General features: G+C 34.7%; 1 protein-coding gene across 2 annotated transcripts in view; it reads right to left on the bottom strand.

The window, feature by feature from the left end:
* Positions 1–1,054: 1,054 nt before the first annotated feature.
* Positions 1,055–23,705, bottom strand: part of MASTL (microtubule associated serine/threonine kinase like) — a 32,347-nt gene continuing 9,696 nt past the window's right edge. Inside the window, exons 5-13 of one of the 2 annotated variants that reach the window (XM_079106496.1) lie at positions 23,382–23,488; positions 22,879–23,029; positions 19,800–19,972; positions 16,942–18,084; positions 15,905–16,043; positions 12,589–12,603; positions 10,556–10,669; positions 10,359–10,460; positions 1,055–7,016 (exon numbers count right to left, since the gene is read on the bottom strand). In XM_079106496.1, the coding sequence (XP_078962622.1) occupies positions 6,859–7,016; positions 10,359–10,460; positions 10,556–10,669; positions 12,589–12,603; positions 15,905–16,043; positions 16,942–18,084; positions 19,800–19,972; positions 22,879–23,029; positions 23,382–23,488 (2,102 nt within the window). In that variant the 3' untranslated portion in view covers positions 1,055–6,858. The remainder of the gene's footprint in view (positions 7,017–10,358; positions 10,461–10,555; positions 10,670–12,588; positions 12,604–15,904; positions 16,044–16,941; positions 18,085–19,799; positions 19,973–22,878; positions 23,030–23,381; positions 23,489–23,705) is intronic. The other variant, XM_079106497.1, reaches the window with a different exon arrangement.

Raw genomic sequence — 23,705 nt, 5'->3', positions numbered from 1 at the left:
TAAAAGGTTAATGAGAAATGATGTTTTTTTACTTGTTACTGTTAGTGTATTGATTACATACTAAAGATTAAGTGAGAACAGTAGGAATTCATAAAATTACTCTTTAAATAAAGTCATTATCTATAATTTGATAAAAATCAAGCTGGGATTACATTTAACTCATTTAATCATCTAATTGAGAGTATTAGTGATCCAGTCAAAAATCTCAGTTTAGTTCATAACATCAAATAAATAGCTTCTCACAACCACTTGGTGAACCCCTAAACAGCCATCTTGAATATATACCATTGGTTGTAGGTGGAACATAGTGAGTTTTGTGGTTTTAATACATATATAACTTATAACTTCATGATAGTGGTAAAAGTGATGTTAACTACTTATATCAGTGTTTTGCTGCATGTAATAGAAATCCAACTGCTGTGATTTGACCAAATGTATTTTGTTTTTGTTTTTCTCATAAAAAAAGCTCAGAGGTAGTAAGTCTGGGGGCTGGTAAGATGCTTCCACAATGCCATTATGGATACAGGGCTCACTTCCTGTCTTCTACCTTATTTAGTGTGTAGCTTTTCTCTTCATGCCTAAATCTTACAGTATAGGAGGACAAATGAGAAGAAGGCAATTTCCAGTTGTATTTTTCTATCTAATCAGGAAATGATTACCTTTATTGAAAGTTTCATGCAGGAGACTTTTCATATTTAATTAGCTAGCACTGTGTCCACTGTCCCTTTGCTTCTTCCTTTGGAAGTATTTCCATCTCCCTCGAAGGATTCTGGTGAGGCTGCTAAATGGAACACCCAGAATATGTGCACTCCTTCCCACCCATGCCACAGTAATGAGCATGTGACCCAAGCCTGCTAGTTTATATCCCATTCTTTTGACAATAGTGACAATCCCAGGTATGGGCACAGGACCATCACGTGGCAGTTGGAGTTATCTTTGGGATTTACTTCATGGAACTAGGAGAGAGTATTCTCTTCCTCATCCCTTGTCTGCATTTTTTTTTTTTGCAAGTAATGAACACTATTACTTTTTTTCTTTGCAATGTATTAAGATCTGTTTCAGGTTCACAGCAAAACTGAATGAAAAGTTCAGTGTTCCCATACCATTCTCCCAATACCCACATACAACCTCTAACCATCAGCATCCCCTGGTAGAGTGGTACGTTTGTTACAATGGATGAGTTAACATGGACAAATGATTATACATTACGGTTTATTCTTGGTGTACATTCAGTGGGTACTGAAAAATTTAAACTGACATGAATCCATCGTCTAATAGAGTCATTTCCCTACCCTAAATATCATCTGTGCAAGATCTAGTCCTATCTGTCTGCTAACCCCTGACAAACACTGATCTTTTTACTGTCTCAGTAGTCTTGCATTTTTTAGAATTTCTTGTATTTGGAATCACAGTATGTAGACTTTTCACACAGGCTTCTTTTTACTCAGTAATATGCTCCATGTTTATTCATGGCTTAATAGCTTATTTCTTTGTATCACTGAATAATATTCCATTGTAAGGAGGTGCCACAAGTTTATCCAGTCACCTATTGAAGGGCAGCCTGGTTGAATGTGAATAAAGCTGTTATAAATATGTTTGTGCAGGTTTTTGTGTGAGCATATTTTCAATTCATTTGGGTAAATACCAAGGAGTTCAATTGCTGGATCATATGTTAAGAGTATGTTTGGTTTTGTAAGAAACAGCCAAACAAGTCTTCCAAAGTGGCTGTACCATTTTTGTTTCCACTAGCAATGGATGAGAGAATTTCTGTCAGCATCTGGTGTTGTCAGTGTTTTAGTTTTAGTGATTTTAGTTATTCTGATAGGAATGTTGTAGTGCCTCATTGTTTTTGCATATTCTTTTTCTTTGAATTATAGTCTGCTAAGATTATATTGCCCTAGGGTAATATGTCTCTTGTCACTTGGAAGAACCTTAGATAATAAGGCCAATACTATTACAGCATAGACAGCTTAGAGACAGTAAGTCATGTTCAAGTTCCTCTATCCATTTAACTCTAAACAACACCAACTCTCTATAATTTGTTTATATTGATTAGTAAATTTACTTTCTTATTTAAAGTACTTGAAATTAGGTTTCTGACCCTTGCTACCATAGTCCTGATTATGTAGGTAGCTAGGATTCTAAGGATTGAGTATAAGCTCTGGAGCCAGCTTGCTTGGATTCAAATTCTGAGTCTGTCACTTTCCAGCTGTGCAATCATGGGAAATTACTGTGTTTTCAGTTTTCTCATTTATAAAATGGTGTAATACCTCTTAGGGTGCCAGAGACAGATTGGGACTTATGAAGACACCTGATGGAAGCTGCAGTTTTTGGTCAAGGGAAGTACCAGCCTGCCAGGATACACAGGGAAGAAAGTTAGGGAATCAACATTCCTTCTTCATTTTTTTTCCCATTTGGTTTACTGTCGATGCCCTCTATTAGCCAAATCTACTGGAAGTCAGGGCACACAGGAGTCTTTTGACACGGTTAGTTTAGGGCAATCTCCTTGGACACAAAGCAGACCTGAGAAATGTGGAGGTGGCTCTGGAGAGACAAAGGGAGATCTCCAGCACAGCACTTTCTTTAATGTGCTGGTTATCCTCTACCGAGAAAAAAACCCTACTATTTAGCAAGGGTAAAGAAGGGATAGAGGGCATATGTGGTTGGGCAGGAGATCTAGGGATCTGCTTCTTCAGTGGAATTCAACTAATTATTTCAACTGTTCCCTTTTACCCTAGGGAATGTACCTCGTACCAACTCCTAAGACTGTGGTAGTGTAAGTTCAATTAATTTTTGGCTGTTCTTCATGACTCATAATGATGCAGTTTTACTAAGTCTTTCACTAATTACCCACTTATTTACCACCTTCCAAGTTGTCATTGCTTTTGTTTTGTTGCTTTTTGTTGTTTTGTTTGTTGCTTTCCTATTCTGCGTGTACTTGTGGGTTACAGTGTTACTATGGCTGGATACAGATCACCACAAAACTTAGTGGCATAAAGCAGCCATTTGGTGTGCTTATGAATGTGTGAAAGGCACAGCACAGTTCCATATCTGAGGAGACTCAAAAGAACTGGAAGCTGGCAAAGCGGGTGGCGGTGTCTATGGATAACTCTGTTTTCTTCATGGTCTTTCCAGTACTGGCTTTAGGGCAGCAGGACTTCCTATAGGTCAGCTCAGGCTCCCAAAGTGCATGTCCCAGGAGAAAGCCAGGAAGTAGCTATATGGCCTTGGAAGCTATGTGGAGTCATTTCCACCACCTTACTCACTGGAAGCAATTCAATACATTAGGCCTACATATGAAAGGAGAATTAGACTCCACCTTTTGTGGGAACAATGTAAAAGAAATTGCAGACACCATTTTTTCTTGAACTTCTCCAACTGATTTTGTGTTCTCTGAGTGTCTCACAGACATTTCTACCCATCCCATTCCTCATTCTATTTCAGGGTATAACCACAATTGACCCAGTTGCTCAAGCCAGGACTTAGGTGTCAAGCTTGGTCCCTTCCATTCATCTGTAAGTTTTGATAATTCTGCTTTCTAAAATATATCTCAAAACCTGGTAGGCTGGTCCTTCTTAGTCTCCTTTCAAATATTGCCACACCCAATATACTTCCAATATAAACCATCTATGTTGGCTTGGTATTAACTGAAAAACCTGGTGTAAACAGTAAATGTTTGAACTGTCTTCTGGACTCTGAACATGTTTGCAATTGGCTAAAAATATAACAGTTCTTTTTGGCAAATGGAACCATTATTCGACCAAATGTCCTTCAAGGGCTTTGGAACAATATGGCAAGGTTTTATGTAGTTACTATTTCCCAAACCTAAAAAATTAAAGTGAATAGTTCAAGAAGCTGCAGACTACTCAGGATTCAAATAATTATCATTTATTAAATGCTTTTTTTTAGTATTTGCTAAGTATTTTGTCTTATTTAATTCTAATATGAGAGGCCAAGATAAATAGGTAACTCTTAAACATTTTCTGTATTTTTTTTTTTTTTACGTTTAGTGGGGGGAGGGAGAAAATTATTTTCTGTTAATAAACATTACATAATAGCTGTTGGAGAAGGAATTTTTTTCTCAACCCTCATGATTCTAGGCTGGGATAGCTCTGCAACAAAAGACATTAAGAACAATAAAAGTTAAAAAAATTTTTTTAGTTGTTGATGGGCTTTTATTTTACTCACTTATTTATATGCGGTGCTGAGAATAGAACCCAGTGCCTTACACATACTAGGCAAGTGCTCTACCACTGAGCCACAACCCCAGTCCAATAAAAAAGTTTTTTAATGTGTGCAGTACATGTTATGCAGGAGATAACTTCAATGAAAAGTAACCCAAGCAAGTGCTTAGAATTCTGACTACTATAGAATCTTCAACAAAGAACACATACATTTCTTTGCCATGTATTTGAGAAATGACAGGACAAAGGAAAGTGATTTTAGGCTTCTAAAGAGGGAAACTCTGGGAAGATATGTAGGAGGAAACTAATGGAGTAAGGTTTGCTTACAGATTCCTCTGGTGCTATCTCTTGGCTAAGACTCTACAGTTATTGGGCTGGGATTGGAGCTCAGTGATAGAGAGTGCTTGCCTAGCATGTGTGAGGCACTGGGGTTGATTCTCAGCACCACATATAAATAAAAATAAAAGGTCCATCAGCAACTAAAAATAAAAATAATAATATTATTTAAAAAAAGACTCTAGGGTTATCTCCAGTGAAGATGAATTTATAGCCTACCTTTAGACAAAAAGGTAGGAATATAGGGAGAAAGTTTACTCTGTCACCTTTAGGTCAAAAATATTTTTTATGTCAGAGGCATATTTTGGGGTAACACATTCTGTCTTCAGAGCAAAAGATGCATAGATAGTCAGTGTTCTTTACCTCATTATTCTTGTTCCCTCTTGGGTTTCTCCTTAACAAGTGTCTGAACTTATACTCTTTGACAGTTATAAGTTTAGATGGTAAATCACACATTCCCCCTAAATACCATGACAACACGACTTTCCTGGTGGCAGCATTTCAGATGACTAGCTGCACATGCTAGGTTATAACAGCAAACTATGTAACTTTCTACTCAAGGGCTTTGTTGTCTGTTGAAAATCAGCTCATCCTACATTTCTCCAACTAAGTAACGTTTCAAGTCCCTAATATCTTGGGAAGTCACTAAACTGGTTTGTTCCTGAATCTGGCTCTGCTCATTCCAACTCTTCAAAGTAATCAGTATTAATCCACAACACAGAGCTGCTCACTGTTAAACTGCCCAAGGCGTTTTAATGTGGCAGAGTAATGGTTTGAATGTTTGATTACAAAGCCTTTTTTTGACAATACCATGAAAGGATGATGGGTAACGGTATGCTTTCATCGAAGGGAAAAATGTATAGGTCAAACTAAATGACGTTAAAACAACTGTATTTTGAACATTTTTATTAGAAGGGGAAACTATGAGGAGCATTAAATCTAAGTAGTCATTACTAAAATGAGCTCAGTAAAACCATTAACCCATGAATTCATTACATTGCAATGATTATAATGGTATATCTTTCATTGTAACTGTTTTAAACTTGTGTCTTTGTCAACTACATTATAATAGGGCAAATAGTAAAGCCAAAGTGCAAAAACAAAAGAAAGTATTTAAAAGATTATTAGCAGAAAACTTATATTCATTTAAATTTGAACTTTGCTTTAGGGGTTAAGTATATTGAAAGTCTCAGTGAATTTAAAATGTGACCTGTGAGCTGAATGCTCACAGTGTGTGTTGATGCTGATAGATAATTTACTTGTTAAAATTATATTTACTAAGCAAAAGTAAATTATAATATTATTTTAAGGACAAATAAGATAGTGTTGCAAATGTTTATAAGATTCCAAGCATCACATTTTCTATTAAAATTGAATAATCTATTAAAATTGTTTACAGTATATTACACCTAATCTTTCCAGTAGTATTTTTTAAAAAATAAATACTCTAGAAGCAAGCACCAAAAGCAGACAAGGCAATAAAACTGTATCATTAGTAAAGTAAGCTAAAACCCTAGTTCTTTTGTTTAGTCCTTATTCCGCAAAGGAGTCACACTAATGGGTGAAGAAATTTTCCAGCTCCATTTTTGAAGTTACAAATGATGCCTTAAGTGACTGCCCATGAGACCATAGGGTTGTTTTGTTTTTGTTTTTCCATACCGGGGACTGAACCCAGAGGCACTTTACCACTGAGCCACATCCCCATCCTTTTTATTTTGAGACAGGGTCTGATCAAGCTGCTCAGGTTAGCCTGCAACTTACGATCTTTCAATCTCAGATTCCTAAATCACTGGGATTACATGCCTGCATCACTATTATTTTATTTTATTTTTAATGGTGCTGGATGTTGAACCCAGGACCTTGTGCACGCTAGGCAAGTGCTCTACCACTGAACCACATCCAAGCCCAAGACCACTGTTTTTGCAGGCAAACACGGGCAAGTAAATTATATTAAAATGAAAACATACTTTTTTTTGTTGCTATCACATTGAATGGTGGACTACAATCAACACATAAAGAGAAAATCAAGCTTGTGGCTCATTAATCTCTACATATTATAGTGGTAATGCTGTTCTAGTTTTATTGATGCTTTACTTTTCATAAAGTGCAGTAAATAAAATAAATAAAATGAAAAAAGATTTGAAGATTTATATACAGTTCTCAAGTTGAGATATTACTGATTACATTTCTTATAACTTAACTCTGTGAAAGCTGTCAACATACATTAAAAGCTCATCAATCCAAGTAAAATAATGATTTTGATCCGTCTTTAGTATTAAGTATATAATTATGAAGCTTATTCTATAATACAAAATTAAATAAAAGGAACATTTACGTGTTATAGACTAAATCCAGATACGGTCAGATGTTGAGCATTATTCCTGGCTTCAAAATAGGATGTATCTGTTTCATTATCTGGTTGAGGTATGAAAGGCATAGTTTGATGCTGCAGATTTTCCCAGTCTACATCACTGAAGAGAGGATGATGTTTTAGTTCTTAGGAAAAATATGAAAGAGAAACAGAATATTATGACACAATTACCTAAGTACTGCTTTTTGGAATTAAGAAGAGGATGTTTCATATGTATCTTGCCCTAAACTTATGCCAGTTCTACAAATGTTTGTTTAATGTTTGTCTCCTGTTAAGAGTACATACTATTTTATTTTGTGTATCATTTGGCATATAATAGGTTGAGATTTGCCAAATGAACAAGTGAATGACTGGCTTTAACAGAAGCGTATCTTTCTTACTGCCTACATCTTCTCATACAATCCCTGACTTCAGAGAAGAGGGCTTGGCCTACTTCTGGCTCCCCAGTACAACTTTCGTAAAGCTGATATCACATGATTAATGCTCCAGCTCTCACTACAAGGCCTAACCACTTATTTGTATCACTGCAATCTTTAGCACTATCCATTGTCCCGGAAAACTTTACATGAAGCTCATCCTTTACTCCCTTGCTTTCTTCCCTGTGCTCCATCCTCCTTCATGGTGATTTTAAAATACACATCGATGACACCTTATTCATCCTTCCTATTTCCTTCTACCTACTAACATAAAAGTATGTTCATTTCTTTGGCTACATGGTGATATTTAGTTGGTAGAAATAACCTTTTCTTTCCTTAACTATTCCTTTTTTTGTCATCACTGGGGATTGAACTGGGGTCCTTGCATGTGTTAGGTAAGCTCTCTACCACTAGGCTCTACATCCCTAGTCCGAACCCTTCAATCCTTAAAGTAACAACAGAGATGTTAATAAACAAGAAACAAATGCAGCAAGTAGTGAAAGCGATACAAATTAAAAGGTACCCCAATTTAAGTAAAATTGGAATAAGACTACATAGACAGATTCATGGGTCTGTATTGGGGGTGATAAGTTGGGAGATCATATGTCTAACACTTGTTTTTTCCCTATACTAAAAGACTAGTAGGAAAAGGGATAAAATAGTAACAGTAGTTTATATACAGAGAATTTGTCTCAATGTTCAAAATAAATAACTGATCATGGATTACTTTTCATAATGGTCGTTCTAAACTGGAGTGATTTTGCCCCCTAAAGGACATTTGGCATTGTTTGGAGACATTTTTGGTTGTCACAAATGTGGTGGCATCTACTGAGTAGAGGCCAGGGATTCTGTTAAATGTTCTACAGTGAACAAGACAGGCCTCACAATTATCTGGCTGAAACTGAGAAACTCTTCTTCTGAAAATTATATATTATAATTTGCTCAAAATAGTGGGGATAAAAGAAAATATTCTTACTAATGACACCACAGATTTTTGTTTCTTCAATGAACAGTTTACATAGTGAAGCAAAGGATGGGTTTTCTTAATTTAAATAAAAAGTTACTTCAACCCTTAAATTAGAATTCCTTTGTGAATTCAGTTTAAATGAAATGAGTAGTTACAATGAAAGGATCACAAAGCTTCCCAGTTACATCCAGATAGCAGAGATTAAGAGTTACTACTGTAAATTTTGTGCTTCTTTGTTATTTCCACAATCCCACAGTGCTGGGGACTTGAACTCGGGACTCGAGCATGCAAGCTGCTTCTTTAAATGTACTTGAATGTATCTGCTAGCAAATTATTTGAAAATCATTCCAACACACAATATCATAGCCCATTATAATATCACAATATCATGAAACTGTCTTTCCATGAATGTGACAAGAAACTTGAAAGTGTTCCATGCTGATGTACTACTTTCTGGGCCAGTAGTGTAATAAAGTAGGCTGATGACTAGAGTCCTGTTAGTAATAAAATCTTCTCTCAGTGTGAGACTGATTAAATGCATAAGCATAAGGCAATGCCTGGCATATAATATGCAATCAATAAGAGTTAGCTTAAAAAAAAATGACCCTACCCACTGCCCCTTGAATGATACCATGTTTTATAATAGCAATCTAACCAATATGTTGTGTTAAGATACATCTATTCTGAAGTAACACCGTGAGGATTTGATATGTACAAACCCAATGTACACTGCTTGGAATTCAAATTTGTGAGTATTTATGTGTTTCAGGCAGCCTAAATGAAGCTTTAGTCTTCTTCAGAAAGTGAAAGCTGAGTTTTCAAATTTCAGCTCTCTTATTTCATGCAGGTTTCTGATCCAATCCCACTCTGCATACAAGTATTCCCCAACCACCATATCTAAAAATATCTCTTGCCATCACTTTGTATCCTCCCACTTTGCTTTATTTTTCTTCCTGTCACTCACCGATGCATCATTATTATATTATAGCTATATTGGCCTTCTCTCTGTCTTTCTACGAGAATGTGAGTTCCACAAGGAAAGGGACTTCAGTCTAGTTTATCCCTAGTGTAGCCCCAGGATAGAAGTCACTCAACAGGTTCAATTAAATCAATAAACACACTGTTGTTTTTTTTTTTTCTGTCCTAACACTAGGGACCAAGTCCAGGGGAGTTCCACACTGAGCTATATCCCCAACCTTTCTTATTTTTGATAAAGAATCTTCCTAAATTGCCCAGGATGTCATCAAAGTGATTCTCCTGCCTCAGAACTATCATCCCAGAGTAGATAAGATTCACACTGTTGATCTTATGAGAGGGAACACCTAGAAGCTGATGCAAATGACATTATTTCTAAAGCTCAATTTTCTCAACATACCCATGAAAATGTATTTTGGGACATAATGCTTCTTTGTCTCTATATTACCATACCATATGACAAAGAGGATTTAATTTTAGGTGCTCAGGTGGAACCCAGAGCCTTGTGTATGAGCTCTCCCACTAAGCTACGCTCCCAGCCCTACAAAATGACCTTAAGGCTGCTGCTAATGAGATTTACTAGAATTTTAAAATTATTTAATATACTCCTGCATTGAGAAAAGCATCGAATCGTTCTTAATGTACCAAGTTTGTCTTATTTGAGGCAACCTGGAATCTGATAAATTTGTCAATGAGAAATATTATTAAGCTGTTAAGAAATGATATAACAGGATGTTTTCATGATCTAGATTTCCTATATTTGGTTTTTTGTTTTGTTTTTTTTTTTTTTTTGTGCTGGGGATTTCCTATATTTGTTGATGGTTAACTTTTATCAGGCTGTGACACCAACAATATAAGACTGTTTCAGGTGCCTCCTTGGGAGTAAAAAAAATTAAGTGTATGGATATTGTATCTTGACTGTACCTAATTCTAACGTAGAATAATGACAAATACATTAATGCATACACCTAGAGGAGAGAAATAATGGAATCATCTTTTTACCATAGCAGTCAGATTATTTGTAGTATTGTGTTAGAACTTGATATAGATATTAATAGTTACTACCTGGAACAAACCAAGGATAAAAGTTTATCAATATAAAACCTTACCTTTCATTCCAGCTCTCTTTGTATTATCTATAGTTAAAAGTATTTCTACTGCACTTTGAGCATTATCAGATAACTTTTCTTCACCTTCTGGCCAAGGGATATCTATAAATATAAATATAAATATAAAAATAAACTTGTTAATCACCACTTAACCACACAGATAAATGAGCCTATTGTAATAGGAGAAAAAGAATCACCTCTTTTCAGAATATTCTGGAATACTAGTTGTGGTGTCTCATCATTGAAAGGGGGAATTCCAGTTAGAAATTCAAACAAGCAAACTCCAAGTGCCCACCAGTCTACTGCAGGACCTGGAATTTAATAGGAAATAGTTGAATTTGCAAGCATTTTTCTACCACTATCTGATCAACTGAAATATTAATATAGGGATATTTAAGTGTAATGAAGGCTTTCATTGTCTAAGGCTTTCTTCTATCTTCATACAGTACAAAATTCAAATGTATTATTTTCTAAGTAATTTAGACTGTCAACTAGCACAGTTATTTAAAGGAACATTAAAGCCATTTATTTTCATTTAATAACTTCTGATATTCTGGATACTTTATGTGTTCTAATTCCTAAAACACAACAAAGGGATGCATTTAGCCTAAAAAATATTCTCGAAAACACAGTACTTCTCAATTGCAAGTCAGGATATGATTACATTTAGATGATTACTCTGTATTCCACTATGTCACACAAGGTAGAGATGAGACCACAGCATTTATACTACTTGGAAGATAGCCTGATAAATGAGGGAAGGCCCTAATTACAAAGCGTTTTAACCTGGCTTTATTCTTTTTTAAGAAGCTGACAAATTTGTTTAACAAAAATATCCATATAAATTCTGTCTTGAAGAAGTAATTAGGAGATAATGAATAGGTAAACTATATCTGAATAACACCTTTACTGGAAACAACATTTGTATACAAAGTTGTTGTTTGTGTGTGTATTTGTTTTTGAGAAGGGTCTCATTAAGTTGCCCAGGCTGGTCTTGAACTTGTGATCCTCCTGCCTCAGACTCTCAAGTGATTGGTATTAAGATATATACCACTGTACCTGGCTTCTTTCTTTTCCTTTCCCTTTCCTTTTTCCCCTTGCCCCTTTTTTCTTCCCTCCCCTCCCATCCCCTCCCCTCCTCTCTTTCCTCTCCTCTTCTCTCTTTCTCATTCCTTTCTTCCTCTCTCTTTTCCTATGAACAGAGGAGCACTTAACCACTGAACCACATCCCAGCATTTTTAATTTTGATACAGGATCTTGCCGAGTTGCAGAAGGGCCTCACTAAGTGTCTGAAGCTGGGCTTGAACTTGTGATCCTCCTACCTCAGCCTCTAGAGCCACTGTACCTGGCTTGCACCGAACTTATTTAAAGACAATGCCACAAAATTCATTATTGTAGTTAAGTTAAGCAACTGCCACCATCCCATTTTAAGAAAGCACTGTGGAAAAATCTGCATGCATTCAGAATACCTTTTTACCTGCAAACTCCATAATCCCCTGTTCCCTTTAAGGATTATAAGATGCTAATGGTCTGTAGGCTTCTATTTCTATAGAAATCATTATAAAAACATACAGACCATCTCAGTTAGTATACCTTTTAAGCAGCATGGAGAAAGAATTATTCCAATGGATTAGATAATATAACCAAAATAACAGGAAAGCTGGAGGAAACCAGGAAAAAATGTATTTTTATTTAACTTGAGTTAGACATTAGAACCCTTTTCCCAGCTCAGCTGAAATTGTACTTGTGTTAAAAACATTCATGATTTCTTCACAGATATGTCACATACCCATCTATTTAAGTCAAAGTCTAGGAAGACCACATATTGTGATAAATCTTAACAATTACAACACAATATTAGCTCGTAAAGAAGAACAAGCTTGTTTTATACTACTAGCTTTCTAACTCAAAACCCAGTCATAATTTGTAGGGATATATTGATAGTTATCTATTTTCTAATAGTAATGAAACTTAAAATGTAGAAATTCAATTTTAACTTCATTAAAACTATTTCCTCTATTGCAAAAAAAGGTTGTCTCTTTGATATCTTTAAGTTATAAAAATGCCATATACTACATTTCTTTCTGCTAAGAACAGAGAGACATTTCATTTTTGTATTTCATAAATGAGCTTAAAGGAAACATTATTTTATTATGCAATGTGATCTAGTTACACTTTGACTATGGTTTAATGTGCTTTGCCACATTACTTTATAGAGAAGCTTACTTACCTGAAGCCAGAAACCCTGCACATAAGAAAACAATAGTTAGGTACGCTCTATTAAAATTGTGAGTTAATTCCTTCACCATTTTTAGGTAGTATACCAGATTTAAGATATAAAATGATGATTAAGAAAAAAAGGTCATTTCCCAAAAAGAAAACAGCCTACTCAAGAAGAGATGATAAATATTTTTAATACAATGTTAAAAGAGCTGAAACACTTAGTCAAGAAGTTACAAGAAACTCAGTGTATGAGGGACAAGACCATGGAAGTCATCTGGGAACCTTAGTTGAGCCTCAGAATGTTAATTTAGCTAAGAGAGCTACACATCCCACTAAAACATTAACAACATTCTATAAAATAAATCTTTAAATCTGAAGCTTATTTTTATATTGTATACTAAATTAGTGATAATACTAACTATAATAGATTATGCTAGGAAATCTGTGATTTAGCCAAAGGGGGACTGTTCAAAAATTATTAGAGGAACTTACTTGATTAAAGAAAGGGAATACTAAATATATCCATTTCTAATATTATAGAGATTAACATTTACTGAGTACTTCCAAGGAATTCTGGGATACTGGGTAGAAGGCAAAAAATTCATACTCTGTTCTTCAGACATTTTCTTAAGCTTTTGTAGTGGGGAAAAGGTAACTAATTACAACACAAAATAGCATAAGTTTTTTTGGCTTATTTATTTATTTTTTTTGGTACAAGGGATTGAACCAGGGACGCTTAACCATCAAGCCACATCCGCAGTCCTTTTTTATATTTTATTAGGGACAGAGTCTTGCTGAGTTGCTTAGAGTTTTGCTAAGTTGCAGAGGCTGGGTTTAAATTCTTTATCCTCCTGCCTCAGCCTCCTAAGTTGCTGGAATTACAGGTGTGTGCCATGGCACCCGGCTTGGCTTAGTTTTGTTTCTATGCTGAGGGATCAAATCCAGGGCCTCACACATGCCAAGCAAGTATACTATCACTGAGTTACATTCTCAGTTCCCAAGTTTCTAATAAGAATATACAGAAATAAATAATTCTTAGTAGTCGATTGAAGAATACATCATCAAAGGCATAATATTTGAACTAATGAGAAGAAATTTGACTGGATAATGATTAGAAGCTGGCTTTTGTCAACTAAGACAAAATACATGTGAAAAATAGGGAAAAGTTGAACATTAAATGTATTTCATTAAGGAAATGAATGAAAACATAAGGCATATGAAGAAATTCTTTGAAAAACGAGGCTAGTATGAGAGCTTAGAGTCTTGAATATCTTGAATTTAGATGTTAACAAATAAGAGGGATCAATGGTACAGAATAGAGGACACGGACACAAACCGAAATAAATACAACTTTCTAATACTAGACAAAGGCGCCAAAAATATGCAATGGAGAAAAGATAGCCTCTTCAACAAATGGTGCTGGGAGAATTGGAAATCCATATGCAACAGAATGAAACTAAACCCATATCTCTCACCCTGCACAAAACTCAACTCAAAATGGATTAAGGACCTTGGAATCAGACCAGAGACTCTGCAGATTATAGAAGAAAAAGTAGGTCCCGATCTTCAACATGTCGGCTTAGGACCAGACTTCCTCAACAGGACTCCCATAGCACAAGAAATAAAAGCAAGAATCAATAACTGGGATAGATTCAAACTAAAAAGCTTTCTCTCAGCAAAGGAAACTATCAGTAATGTGAAGAAAGAGCCTACAGAGTGGGAGAATATCTTTGCCAAGCATACTTCAGATAGAGCACTAATTTCCAGAATCTATAAAGAACTCAAAAAACTCTACACCAAGAATACAAATAATCCAATCGACAAATGGGCTAAGGAAACGAACAGACACTTCACAGAAGAAGATGTACAAGCAATCAATAAACATATGAAAAAATGTTCAACATCTCTAGTAATAAGAGAAATGCAAATCAAAACCACCCTAAGATTCCATCTCACCCCAAATAGAATGGCGATTATCAAAAATACAAGCAACAGGTGTTGGCGAGGATGTGGGGAGAAAGATACACTCATACATTGCTGGTGGGGCTGCAAATTAGTGCAGCCACTCTGGAAAGCAGTGTGGAGATTCCTTAGAAAACTTGGAATGGACCCTCCATTTGACCCAGCTATCCCACTCCTTGGCCTATACCCAAAGGATCTAAAATCAGCATACTACAGAGATACAGCCACATCAATGTTCATAGCTGCTCAATTCACAATAGCCAGACTATGGAACCAACCTAGATGCCCTTCAATTGACGAGTGGATAAAGAAACTGTGGTATATATACACAATGGAATATTACTCAGCCATAAAGAATGACAAAATTATGGCATTTGCAGGCAAATGGATGAAATTGGAGAATATCATGCTAAGTGAGATAAGCCAATCTCAAAAAGACAAGGGACGAATGATATCGCTAATAAGTGGAGGATGACACATAATGGGGGGAAGGGAAGTGTTAATGTTAGGGTTAGAGTTAGGGTTAGGGAGGGGGGCAAGTATGGAGGAAGAAAGTACTGTATAGAGGGTAAAGAGGGGTGGGAGGGGTGGGGGGAAGGGGAAAAAATAACAGAATGAATCAAACAACATTATTGTATGTGGATTTATGATTACACAAATGGTATGCCTTTGCACCATGTACAAACAGAGAGGCAACATGTATCCCATTTGTTTACAATAAAATAAAAAAAATAAAAAATAAAAAATAAAAAAAATAAGAGGGAATAGAAATAGGATTCTGCAGACTGAACAGAAATTTAGGCCCAACATTATAATCACAAGCATTGTAGACCAGACAGAAAACATTCAGAGCAAAGATAATATAGGGTGGGAGGTGGGGCTTCTCTAGATTATGAGACTGAACCAAACAAGGCAAAGGGCAAATAGCTGCAAGCCTTTTAGTATTTGGTCTTCTACATTCAGAAAATAAAAGTCATTTCTTTCTTTTCCTACAATAATATATGTGTGAAGAGTATTTCAAGCTGAATGTGATGATGGCACACACCTACAATTTCAGCTACTTGGGAGGCTGTGGCAGGAGGATCTTAAGTTTGAGGTCAGGGTGGGCAATTTAGTGAGACCCTGTCTCAAAATAAAATTAAAAATGGCTGGGGATGTAGCTTTTTGGTAGAATTCTTTTATAGAATTCTCCAAACTGGAGAATTCTACTGTAATTAAAAAAAAAAAAGTATTAAAAGTATTTCATGAGTTCATTTTCTTTTAAGTAAGGTAAGTATCAAAGAAATTTAAAACAGTTTTTACCTTAAAAGATAAATGTAGTGATAGATCACAGTTCAAAACCCAAGACATGCAAGCCTTACCATGGGCCGTGCTCAGTAACAGCTCAGGTGCCAGGTAGTCTGGGGTTCCAAGAATTCTCCCATCATCCATTGGGGCTGCCCCTCTTCTCACACTCTTTGGAGTTCGGTATGAAGTTCCTGACTTGATCTGATTTGGGGTCTGTGAATTCAAACGGATTTTAAGAAACAACAAATATCTTAATTCTTTTTACCATAAATAAAGTACTGAAATTTAAAAAGTTAGATCATGGACTAGTAGGCATATAAGATACACTCAGTGGATTCACAGCTAGTTATAATTATGAAACAGTTCTTACATGTAATAAAATTCAGCAGCTTAGATAATATCAATTATTTTCATAAGGTCTGTATATACAAGCAACAATGAAAAAATGCACTTTTTTTTTTTTTTGTACGAGGGATTAAACTCAGGGGTGCTTAACTGCTTAAACACAGAGGTGCTTAACTGCTGAGCTATATACCACGCTCTTTTTAAAATTTTTTAAATTTTGAGACAGGGTCTCGCTGAGTTGGTTAGGGTCTTGCTAAGATTCTGAGGTTGGCTTTGCACTTGCAATCCTCCTGCCTCAGCCTCCCAAGCTGCTGGGATTATAGGCATGTGCCACTGCACCCAGCTTGTTTGTTATTTTAAATATATACATTTCAATTTTTTTTTTCTATAAAGAGATCATCTAAATATGTCCTTGGAAGATAGGTTAAGAGTAGACTTTAATTTGTCAGGATGAATCCAACTACTACATATAACCATAAAGCTCTAATAATAAAAAGAAAAAAGTAGACTTTAATTTTGTATTGCACAGATTGTATTTGCTTAGAAAAGTATGTAGAGCTATACAAATAGAAGCCACTATTGTTAAGAATAATAAACATTATTACTATAGTTTTACCTTCTGCATGAAAATTTCCAAGAATGCATAGGTTCTGAAGAATGAAACTATATAATTAATACCTTCTAGTTTAGTTGAGAGGGGAACATCTTTCTTAATGTTTACTTTCCTAAAATTCAAAGAACAAATTATTAAAAAGTTACAGTATACCTGATATGGCATATAGGATCTTCGTTTTTGAGTAGGGGTGACAGCCACAGGATCTGAGCCAGTATAACCACATGAAGTGTCCATTGCATCTAAAGAAGTGATGCTCATCTTGGATGGTTCTGAATTATTGGATGCATTAATATGACTGTTAAAACTTCGAAAAACTACAGCATTTCTTTTAGAAAGAGTTAAGGTCTTCAACACATCTGAAGAAGGAGCTAATAGTTTTTGGTTACTGTCTTGGATAACAGGGTTCTCATCATCTTTTGGCAGGGTATTTTCTTGGCAGTTTGGTGATACAATAAGTAGATCTTCAATATTTGATTCTTCGAAAGAGGATTCTTTGATACTTTTATCTGGATCTAAGGACTGTCTTTCTAATGAACTTTCCATGACAGAACTTCCATGAAAAGACAAATCTGAGTCCATATTAACACTTTTGGGAGCTCTATCATCATCGGCACATAGCAAATTAGAACTTAAGTAATCCTTATTAGTCTTTTCACAGTCTTCATCTAGTTCACACATAAGGTTTTTTGCTATCATCGGTATAGGAAAATTTTCTGGTGTTTGTTGTTTATCAGTAAAATAATTGACAGTGTTTTCCTTATTACCACAGTCATTTTGCTGACTTCTATATACTGATAACTTCAGATTCTGAACCTCAGTTGTTAAGCCTGAATTTTGATTTGTGTAACAATTTATCATTTCACTGCTATGGTTATACTCCACACAGTTTTTTTTATTTTGTATAATTTCCTGACAAGGACTAGAGTCAACCGACTCAAATTTTCTTTTTAAACTTCTTTTCTCAAGGTGCTCTTCAGTTATACCACTAGAATTTACAGTCCACTGCTTTGACTCACTGAAACTAGACTGTCTTGTGTCAGTGGCCATATTTACATTACTTACATCCAGTTCTCTTGCTTCCCAAGAAACTTCCCCAGAGAAGCATTTTTTAGCAAGGGTTACACAAGAGCTTCCAGTGGCAGGAATGGCACTGGTGTTGTGAATGGGAGAAAGGGCTAACTCAAGATCCTTTTTATGGAAACTTTTGGTCTCAATGGCATTGGCAGATTTTGCACATAACTTGTCAACCATATTCCAACTCATCATTGTAGAGCCCGATGCTTCATCACTTTCCTAAGAGGAGAAGAAATATTTTTTTCAGTTATATCAAACTGAGATTCTTTACCTTCTAACTTCTGGCCATCTGGAGTGATAAATAACCCCATAAACTATAATACTACCTATTCCCACTGAAATGAAACAAAGGAACAATGATAACAGAATTAAAAAGAAATATAAGCACATACAGCACAAGTTTATACACATTATTTTGAATGAAACATAGTCTGGAATTTAAATCGATTATCCTCTATTACATAGGTTGATAGTATATTACATATTATTAAGCAGGACAAATTAACAGGTAACAACACGAGCAAATTTGGACATTATATATATATATTTTGTAGTAGGGGGTATATGAATGATTCTGTCTCAGTGCAAAATGCATAGGGTCTGAAAACTAGACAATAAAAAATTAAACAGCAAAAATAGTTAGTGTAAACATGTATCACTTCACATGAATAATAACATCAAAAATAACAGCAATTAAAATCTTTTGTCAACATGAGGAACTGATGATGCGCTGATAACAAAATGCTTTTCTTAAAGACTGAATTCCAACTATCTGCAAGTGCTCATGTGTACTCAGAGCTTTGTGTGTAATACTGCAAAATAATTCATGGTGACAAGGATTTTTAAGAGACTACTGGTATACTCCATTAGAGGGATTCTTTAGTAAACTATAATATGGCCTGTTTTTGATGTACAAATATCAAACTTTAGTAACTAATATTAACTTCCAAGTTACTTTATCCAAGTTATTTACAATCCAAGTTATTTTATCACATGGAAGGTTTATTCTAATCTAACATTATTTTATCAGCATTCTATGAAGACCTTATAATTTTATATTTTAGTTCCTATGTGCTTTAGTATCTATAGCTTTGATAACTTTTTTCATGCAAGAGAACTTTATTATAAGTGAAAGTAAAGTAAAAGCAGAGAGCACTTTCAAGAGAGAGGGAGCTGTATCCAAGCAGAGCACAACAAAGGAGACAAAACTGTCTCCAAGTTTATTACTGTTTCTAGCTTTAATACCTTTTTAAAAAGACAAAAACAATACATAAATTAAGTAAAATAATTTTACCAAAATTCATTCATTTGGCAGCAGTCTCCTCAGAATAGATACTTTAAAAAAAAATTTTTTTTGGTTGTGTATGGACCTTTATTTTATTTATTTATATGTGGTACTGAGAATTAAATCCAGTACCTCACACATGCCAGGCAAGTGCTCTACCTCTGAGCCACAATCCCAGCCCCAGAATAGATACTTTTAAGGGCATATCCATATTACCTTTGTGATATAAAACCTATTGCAGAAGTTTACCATTTCTTTAAGTGAGAAACCGGTGGGAAAAGTATAGGAGGTAGCTGGAATTTTAAAGATTAGAAACAAATACACCAAAAAACTCAACAAGCTGATGTGTGTATCATGGTTGGGAATTAAAAAGTCCATCTAGATTCCTTGAAGCATTTACTATCAGTTTACTATAATTACTTAATTACTATATTTCAAGCAAGAGCAATTTCCCAACAGAATGAGAAATGAAATATTTCAAAAGAATTTGACAACACATCCAGAAAAATAAAGAATTTTTGATCATACCTTGACTGCCATTCATGAAACAATTTCATTTCCTTATAGAATTTATATGAAAAGCTATGGTATCTTTCTCATTAATTTGACATACATATTTGGTTTTGGGTAAGATAAATATTCTCCTAACCTGGCAATCCTTTTCCCATTTGGGACTGCTGTAACATTCTGATTCCACACTGGATACAAAGGTGTGGGATTGACTACTGGCACTAGATGTAGCCAGTCTTTTCCTAGACTGGAGTAGATTTGAAGTTAGACATTTCACAGGAACTCCTGGGTTGGAGGAAAATGTTTCAAGACCTGTAGGGAAATGTAAATATTGAAACTTACGCCAGGGCTTTCTTAGTTCCTTACTGAACCTGAATTTTTACAGATATATTATGCATTGCTTATTAGGATTATTTCTTTGTAAATAGTATCAAGTCAAAAAGATGGCCACTGGTGTTTTGGGCATGATTCTCATTATATATTCATAAATTGTTACAAAGTAATTTCACAAAGATAATACAAAATAAAATCCCCTTAACGTTTGTAAAGTAAGATCAAGATAAGGGATTTTTATAATTAGAAGGGAATCAATTTTGAGTCATTAATAATCTAATTTGGAACTATTCTGGATAAAGGAGCATTATTGATATACTCTATCAGATGTGCTATAAGGTTAGAATGTGACTCAGTTTAATTTGTATTTATAGCTTTATTATAATGTTGAGATTTATGTGCTTATGAATATGAATTATAGACATCCTAAGGGATTTTTTCCTCCTTTTTCTTTGCAGTATTGGGGATCAAATACAGGGCCTTAAGCATGCTTGGGAAACACTTTACCACCAAGCTACATCTCTTATATAGATAAGGGATTTTCTTAATATGACTTGGTTTTAAAATACATAAGTAATGGTAAAGCAGCTAATAATGAGCCAGTGCAGTAAAGTAGCATCATCTATATAACACCCATTCCTTTATTGTATTTAAATAATTCTATAAAATGGTTGCTTCTCAACTAATGAACTTAAGAAAAGTGTGCTTTAATTAAAGATTACAATATATGGATGTACACATATAAAAGATGGATATATCTTGTTTTCTTTCCCCAAAAAATGAAATTTTCAAGGAAATTCTTAGTTTTATAGCTTTTTGATCTAATAATCTCAGAACTTTAAAACTGAAAGGAGAATTTCAAAGTCCATTTAATCCAACTTTCTTTTGATACATAAATCCTCTCAGTGGAATTCCTGAAACTCACTGAACACTGATATATGAGTGAAGTGCTCAACTGCCCTCCCCCAATAACATAGGAAATTATGTTTAATTAATGCCATGTGCATACTGTATATTGCTACTGCATTGTTTCTCCATCAATGTTATGATCAGAACATTACCTACTTTGGAACTTTTGATAGCTCCCAATTTTCTACAGGTAAAATACTAATATTCCTGTAATGACACTTGATCCTTTCCCATCTACTGCCAGGCTTCCTTTCCCACTGTACCTAGTTCTCATTCCCGCATAACACATTTAATCCCTGTTGTCTGAAGGTGGAATATACTCCCACATGTTTATGCCTTTGCACATGCTAGTGTCTCTATCTGAAATGCCCCCTTTCACCAAACATGTACCAAATGAAATTCTTGCTTCTCTTTCTAGGTCCAAGTTGGCCATTACTATGTCTTAGTACCATTCCAGATTCAGTCCAGTTAGCATTTGTTACTTCCCCTTCTTGTCTGATTTATTTTATAGGATTGTTCATGTTATCTGTTTATACCTGTCCTCATCACAAAACTACAAATCATCTGAGGCCAGGACCTCTCTCACTCATTATTATATCCATTCAAATGACCAACACAGAGCTTTGCACCTACCTAGTTTTTTTCTTTTTTAAAATATTTTTTTAGTTGCAAATAGACACAATATCTTTTTTTATGCATTTATTTTTATGTGTTGCTAAGTGTCAAACCCAGCATCTCACACGGGCAAGGCAAGTGCTCTACTGCTGAGCTACGGCCCCAGTCAGCACCTACCTAGTTTTGACAGATTAAATAACTAGGGGAAATGTAGAATACGGATATTAGTAACACCTGTATATTTCATATTTTAACAGTCTCCTGTTTGTCAAAGGTATAAATTGTTTTTTAGCCATGTAATTTTTTTGTAGTTGTGTATGGACAGAATGCCTTTATTTGTTTATTTTTATGTGGTTTTGAGATCGAACCCAGTGCCTCACACGTGAGGCAAGCTCTCTACCACTGAACCCCAGCCCCAGCCCTATACATGTAATTTTGACAGAAGAAATAAGACTCATTATATTTAGAGGAAAGGCTTAGTGGACAGAGATGTATTTATAATCAAGATTTAGTTTCCCACTTACTACTAGTGTATGACAAAATCTTTCTTTGTTCTTCTTTTTTTTTGTTACTGGAGATTGAACACTGAACCCAGGGATTTTCTACCACTGAGTCCTTTTTATTTCTTAATTTGAGACAAGACCTCATTAAACTGCTGAGGATAGCCTTGAATTTGCAGTTCTCCTGCCTCAGCCTCCTAAATTGCTGGGATTACAGGTCTGTGCCACCATGCCCAGCTATAACTAAATATTTTCAAATATTAGTTTTCTCATTTGTGAAAGGGAGACAATACTGTATATATCCTAGATATGCACAGATTTGTCGAAGGCCAAAATAAAAATGAGTTAAAACTTATGAAAATAATAACTTCAAAGCATTAATTGCATTCATAAGATGAAGAACATGAATTTGGAGAACTAAATTATCCACTGTCAATAAGTAAAAAGAGATGAGGTCAAGTGCTATATAAATGTCGGTCCCATTCTCCTCTACTATTTGAGTTTTCTTTTTTTACATGCAAAAAATCCTCATATTTTTAAATTTAAGCCACCTCAAAATCTTTCGGAAATAATTTTATAGAGATAAACAACACTGCAAGTACTATATCTTGTTTATAAAAGATTTCCATAGACCCAGTTTAGTGAAATTTAACACTAAAGAATATCTCATTAGCTAGACATTTTATTGTCAACTTAAAAATTCATCACAATCCCTTTCAGAAAAGACACAATTATAAAATATAGGACAGTTCAAATATTTACATTTTAAATTATTAAATTTATATTAGAAATTTAAACATGGAAGGTATTTTTGTTCTTTAAAAAACACATTTAATGGGGTAAACTATCTTTTATACTCACATGATTTTAGTAGATTGGTAGAATAAGGAGTAGTCTCCTTTTGATCTATAGACATAGGACAAATTAATCCTTGAGAAAATTGTGATGTTTCAGATAGATGAGAAGAAATGTTATCTATAGAGTCTTGATTTTTTTCTGTAACTGGTGTGAACTATTAAAAAGAGAAAATTAAAGAAATGCTAAAAGATTCACCTTCGCAAACACACCACCTAAGTATATAGACTTATACCAACTGTGTAGACAAACTTTCAAAGTAAAACCACCTTGTGTTTGATATTTCAATCTGTTGTGATCTTTTTCTTCTTTAATATTTTTTTAATTGTTGATAGACCTTTATTTTATTTGATTGATTTATATGAACCTAGTGCCTCATGCATGCTAGTCAAACACTCTACTACTGAGCCACAACCCCAGCATGAATTTTTTTCTTTTTAAAGAGGATTTTATATTTTAAGTTTTAATTATGAAAGGGTATGTTGAGTTTTTTCTTGTCAAATACTTACAAATCCCAAAGAACTGATGAGAGATAATACTTGTCCTGGGGTTCTTGAATAATCTTGCTTAGGTTTAGCCATTGATGGTGTTGTAAGGATATCCATCATATTGATATCTATTTATGCAAAGGAAAGCATATGAAATTTCTTTAAAATCTTCCATTGTTATTGACTAAGCTGATAATCATGTGTTCTCAACTTTGCTCTCATAGTAACTTTATCTACAAAACTGGCTCATGCAACACACACATACACACACGTGTGTGTGTATATGTATATATATATATATATTTTTTTTTTTTTTTTCCCCCTGTATATGTGTATACAGGGAAT

Source organism: Sciurus vulgaris, assembly GCF_902686455.1.
Source record: "Sciurus vulgaris genome assembly, chromosome: 12".
Classification (NCBI taxonomy): Eukaryota; Metazoa; Chordata; class Mammalia; order Rodentia; family Sciuridae; genus Sciurus; species Sciurus vulgaris.
This window is presented reverse-complemented; position numbering and strand designations above follow the sequence as displayed.